Consider the following 6,165-nt stretch of genomic DNA (forward strand, 5'->3'; position numbering starts at 1 on the left):
TAATTAACTGTTTTGCTTTACCCATAGGACGAGGCTTGCAGAGAACCATCACAAGACAAGCTCACCGCAAAGCTGAACCTGACTTCCATGACAAGTATGGGAATCTAATACTGTTGTCTGGAGTAGTATTCTGCACTGGTATCTGGAGCTATGTAAGTATTTTACCAATTCCTCAGCCTTATTGTGGATAGAGGGTTTGTTTACACTGGATGGCATATCTCCCCCACCTTTGAACAAAGTGTCCACATTCAAGGTCAATTGAGAATGGGCAAAAGTTATTTGTGAACTTTTTATTCGTAGTTTGCATAATTACAAAGCAAACCTGTTTGTAATTTTCGCAGTTTACTTATATTTTCCAAAACTGGCTTTGACGCAACCTTGCTTTATGTGCACCTGTAGCTTGTGATCATGACATAGCTAGACAGTTCTGCATATTCATAGGATGAACCACCACTGTCTTTTTTTAATATTTTGACTTATAAAAATGGCAAACTGTGATGCTAAAGCCCCACAGCATTAATTTTTTTTTTCCAACCTGTGCAAGAAAAAGGCATCATGGCAAGAGACGCTCATAGAGGTAAATTAACCCTCTTTGCTGCTGCCCCCTCCTCAAAGCAGCTACAGTTTTTTTTTTTTTTTGTGGGGGGGGGGGGGGGGGGGGGGGGGTGGGGGGGGGGGGGGGGGGGGGGGGGGTAAATTGGCAAAACTATGCTTGCTCATGTTACTCTGTCTACACAGACTAGAAATTGTTGTACTGACCACTGCCATCTGCACCAACAGGTAGCCATTTGCTTTCATTTGCTAGCATGGCTTCAGCTTTCTGGGTGAGTGTACATCTTGGATGTTGGGTAGATTGGGGCTAATTCATGAAGCTGCTCTGCTATAGCAGCGTGAGCTCCATGACAGCACTGCAAGCTGAATTCAAGGCTGCATGCTATGCTCGGTCTTGCAGTGTAGTGTGCCTTCCTTGGTTACTTGCACTGCTTATACATTGCAACGTGCACTCCTTTAAATGCCAGCTGCTGCTGTGAAGTATCGCTACTGCGATACTTCACTAGAGTGACCTCTACTATGTTAATTAACATAGTAACTATGTCAAGTAACATAGTAGTTAATTGACCGAGCGTAGCGTGCAGCCTTGAATTAAGCTTGCATTGCGGTACTGTCATGGAGTTCATGAATCAGCCCCATTTTTGCTGGTTCCTTTTAAGGAAAAGCTGTGAGAATTGATCGCACAAGAGAACCACTGTGTGAAGTTAAGCATGTACTTTATCATAAAAGGCTTACAGGCAGTTACGCAAAAGTGTTATTAGCCATTTGTGGACTGCGGTATTAACCCTCCCCCTAAAGACCAGGCCATTTTTCTTAAATAGGGCCACTGCAGCTTTAAGGGCTCACTGCAGGGCCGCACAACTCAGCACACAAGTGTGGTGTTTTTTTTTTAATTTTTTTTTCTCCCACCCCCCCTTTTCCCCCAAACAGAGCTCTCTGTTGGTGGGGTCTGATCGCTCCCCCCAATGTTGTGTTTTTTTTTTTTTTTGTTGTTTTTTAAACAATGATTTATTTCTTTATTTTTGTAATAAAGCACACTTTTTTTTTTTATTTTGTGGCCGTCCCTCCCAGCGCGATCGGCTGTGATAGACGGACAACAGCGGATCGCTTTTGTCCGTCTAGAGGGGACAGCCGAGTGACACGGCTGTCCCCTGTACAGCGCTGCCTAAGATCGCAGCGCTGTACTGAGTAAATAGACAGCAGTTTCGCCGTCTAACAGTCTCCGAGCGGCGATTCCTGCTGGGAGACTGAAGGCGGAGCAGTGTTCCGGCTTCCAAGCAGGAGATGCGTGCGCGCGATCTCCTGCTAGCCCCATAGAAGGCTGTTCACTCCAATCGGCGTGGAGCGGACCAGGGGCTGCCACTGCGTTCACGCCAATTGGCGTGGAGCGGTCAGCAAGTAGTTAACCCTTCTGAGCGTTACGCCGCTCAGGAGGTTTTGTTACTTTCTGCCCGATTTTAAAATAAATATCTAAAATGGCTATAAATCTTCTAGCTAGCACTAGGCTAGCTAGAAGAAGTCCCCGGCACCCCCCGATCTCCGCTGTTCCCCCGTTTATACATTACCCAGCCTGGATCCAGCGATTGGCGCAGCCTCCCGGCACAGCTCCGGTCTTCACTATGGGGAGGATCGCAGATGACGTCGCCGACGTCATGCGCAAACCCGATCCTCCCCAAAGAGACCGGAGCTGTGCCGGGAGGCTGCGCGATCGCTGGATCCAGGGGGGGTAATGTATAAACCGGGGGATTTGCGGGGATCCAGGGGTGCCCGACACTCTTACTAGCTAGCCTAGTGCTAGCTAGGGGATTTACAGCCATTTGGGGTATTTATTTATTTATGGGGGACTCCTGGGGCCACAGAGCGGTATGCCTGACACAGTGTCGGGCATACCGCTAAGGAGGGTAAAGGAAGCCTGAGATATTACATACGTGCATCTTTAATGCTTACCTAGAGTTTTCTCCAGCCCCATTTGGACAGTGGTCGTCCTTCCTGGCCATGCCTTTGTCCCGTGGTGAGCTCCATTTATATTGTCCAGTTGTGCTTCACTGTCCATGCCTAGCTGCATGCTCACGTTGCGTTCTCGTGGACGAGATCATTCTGTGGTAGCTATTTAAAAAATTACAATTTGAAAATTATCTACCAGGCAGAATCTGCCTACAGATAACTACAACTGCAGCACATCACTCAGGTGGGAGATGTGGGATCTACCCAGAAGTCCTTCGCAACCTACTGGTAGATCAGTCTACACAAATGGGCACCCTGCTCTAGAGCACCCAGATAATTCCCTAATTCCCCCTAATGATGCAAGTATGAGCTTTTTTTTTTTTTTCTTAGTGTGCTTGGGACATTACAAACTGCATCATTTATATTTACCTGGGGCTTCCTCCATCCCCATGTGAACCATAGGCTCCCTCACCATCCTCCCCGGCCACTTCATTGTCCTGTGGTGAGCTCTGTTAAATTGTACAGTTGTGCTCCACTGTGCATGCCCGTGGTAGCTCGTGCATGGAGGAAAAAAAGCCTTGCGCGAGATGCTCCATGATGTTGAAGAGGGACCCAGTGCAGGGACAAGGGGGCTTTGGAAGGCCAGGGAAGCTTTTGGATCATCCAGAGACTTTCCCCCTATTGAGGAGGTAAGTATTTGACTTTTTTCTTTCTTGTGACAGATTTACTTTAAGTAATGTTAAGATCTGTAGCATGGATGCTGGGTTAATTTCCGTTTCAATCTGTTTTAGGTGATAACTTCAGCTGGAATTTGTTGGAACTTGTCTCCAGTTGGCAGAATCACTCCTAAAGAATGGAGGAAGGAGTAGAGCAGATGCTGTTCTGATTTGACCCAGTGCTTTTAGCAAGATCGTGCTGTACATAATTGAGCATTGTCTCACTTGGCTTACACTCAGTGTCTGGACTTATGGCAGTGAGGTTCTTGTAATAAATATGAAAATAAAATATGAAAAACATGCCTGTTTGGTACTTTAATGTGTAAATGCTGGAAATGTTTGAATGCTTTCAAAACAGCGACCTGTTACCTGCTGCAGGACATGCCTCTGAGTCACGCCCCCACTGCTCTCTTCCACGAACACTTTCATTCCAGCCCAGGAGACTGGGGCGCAGCAGTGAGTAACTTCAGCGCCGTCAGAAGACGGAGCTGAGGTTACTTATTAAACACTATAATTTGGCCTCCAGCAATTGCTGGAAGCCAAATAATTTCATTCCCCACCATCCATGGCGGCCTGGAGGCGGAATAGTATTTAATACAGCCGGGCCTTGTGCAGCAGCGGGATCAGCAATATACCGGCTGTATCACTATCTTGTGGCCAAGTCTGCTGCGCCGATTCCTCTCGTACGCCTCTACCCCCCCCCCCCCCCCCACGCTATTTCCCCCCAAAATTGGCGACAAGCAATTGACGCTATTCCAGAAGGTAAGGGTGGAAAGGTACTGCCTGCTCAAACGCCCACTGGGGACATTCTTGCAGGCTTTCCCCAGCTGCCATTGGGCAGCTGTCTCTTCCTGGCCGCTTCCCTGACTCCCTGCACGCTGCTCATTAGAGCAGCTCTTTTTCCAGCGGAAGACTGCAGGCTACAGGAGCGGCGGGGATCGCGGCTATATGATCCACCCCAGATCAGGTAGCATTGTTTTAATGTAGATCCCCCACCTCCGGTTCCCTTTAACAAATATGAACATACAGTACTTTAAGCATACAATCTCAATTCAATAACACATCTTCGACAATTCTCTTTTCATACAACCGTGAGGACACCTCTAATTCAGTGTAAAAAGATGCAAATCTAAAATGTATGCAGCATTTTAAAATTGTGTAGCATCTTGTTTTTAAACATAACAGGTACACAACAGGATTACAAAGTACAAGGTATCTTTGCCTGTGATTAATCTAATCGTGGTATATTATTATTAATTTATATCTGATCATGTGTGCAACATGCCCTAAGGAATTATTGTGGGAGAAACCGGGCAAACTCTACGAGAGCATATGAACTAACAAAGATTCACTATTAACAGCAAAAAACAAACAAACAAAAAAAAAAGATAGATAGATATCCCATTGCACACACATTTCTGCTTCTAGGGACACAGTTTGAGCAATCTTGTCATTGTATTAATGGGTGGCTTCAAATCACATTGAGGCTAGGAACACACTTCGCAGAAACACTAGCATTGCGGAAAACGTAACGTTTTTGCAGCTAGTGGTAGTCAATGGGCCGCATCAAAAAATGCACGTGCGTCTTTTATGCGTCTTTAAAAACTATGGTTTTGTTGCATCATTTTCAAAAAGACACATGATCAAAGTCCATGGTAATGAAATGTAATGCGTTTTGTATGCGTTTTTCAAGCGTGTTATTTCTTCTATCCTATAAGTTCCTATACCTGTTCTAATGTGGTCTGTCTTACTGCAGCCTTTCCTAGTTGCACAGTGGCTGTATTATCTCTGTTATATAATCTAATCTTCTTTCCTTTAATGGCTTTGTCAGGCTCCGGCACTCAGGCAAGAATGTGCTGCTCTGCTTGTTATAGGCAGAAGCTATACACACCCTCTCCACGCCCCTGCAGGCTCTGTATGAGTCACAGACTGAGCTCCTCTCAGCCTATCACATGCCATGTCTTTTGTTTGTAAACACTGCCTAAAACTGGCAATTACAAGCCAGGATTGCAGCAGGGAGTGACAGAAACAGCACAGAGGGGCCCAGTAGAACATAATGAATGGAATGGTATGCTTTTTATTGTAAGAATATTAGAGTACAGATTCTCTTTAAGAAAAAAAAAATGTTTTCAGATGTATTTGCATTTCCTGTTAGTCTTTGTAGTGATTTGCATAAAACGCAATTGGAAAATGCATACAAAACGCATATGCGAACTACAAACGTGTAAATGCACCCAAAACGCGGGGGAAATGCAAATGCACAAACAAAAAACCGCACATGACAGAACACTAGACCTTTCACGCACAGCCATGTGTGCACCCAGTCTAAGAAAGACTAACGATACAAAACTTGTACATTGGTTCAAAATTGTAGATGAAGGTTTAAAGGAAATGTCAGGCAATTTAAGCTAGGCAAGCTCTGCTTACCTGGGGCTTCCTCTAGCCGCTTACAGCTGATATGTCCCCCTCACAATGTCATACTCTACTGCGTGAGCGCCACTATCACTTGCATGTGGGCTGGAGTGTTCTGCGCAGCTGCCGGAGAGATACCTAGAGGGCGCACTTCTTTTGCACAGACAGGCCATAACTGGCTAAAGTTACGGGATCCGGTACCGAATAGAGCGATCTGTGCGCATTGGCCTGGAGAAAGCCCCTGATATGTATAAAACTTTAGCTCAGCTCTGGTTTCCTTTAAGCCAACAAGTGGTCTAACTATGTGTCATTAATTAGCTAGCATCCCTGTGAGACCCTCCTGATGTTCTAATTAAGACTAGGTTCAGCCTAGTTTTATTAGCCAAAAGCTTACTTTTTATGGTATCATCCTGATTCAAAACTTTTTGCTTTTACTGATTGCTAGCAGGGTACAACACTCTACTGCAGCCTTTCTCAACCTTTTTACCCTGGAGGAACCCTGCAAATAACTTTTGGATCTCAAGGAACCCCTGCGTTTATT

At 45.5% G+C, this 6,165-nt stretch overlaps 1 protein-coding gene across 1 annotated transcript in view; it reads left to right on the forward strand.

Moving 5' to 3' along the window:
* Positions 1–3,512, forward strand: part of COX7B (cytochrome c oxidase subunit 7B) — a 10,758-nt gene extending 7,246 nt beyond the window's left edge. The window contains exons 2-3 of the mRNA XM_068249649.1: positions 28–152; positions 3,288–3,512. Of these exons, the coding sequence (XP_068105750.1) occupies positions 28–152; positions 3,288–3,365 (203 nt within the window). The 3' untranslated portion in view covers positions 3,366–3,512. The remainder of the gene's footprint in view (positions 1–27; positions 153–3,287) is intronic.
* The last annotated feature ends 2,653 nt before the right edge of the window (positions 3,513–6,165 follow it).

This window comes from Hyperolius riggenbachi, chromosome 8 (genome assembly GCF_040937935.1).
Source record: "Hyperolius riggenbachi isolate aHypRig1 chromosome 8, aHypRig1.pri, whole genome shotgun sequence".
Lineage (NCBI taxonomy): Eukaryota > Metazoa > Chordata > Amphibia > Anura > Hyperoliidae > Hyperolius > Hyperolius riggenbachi.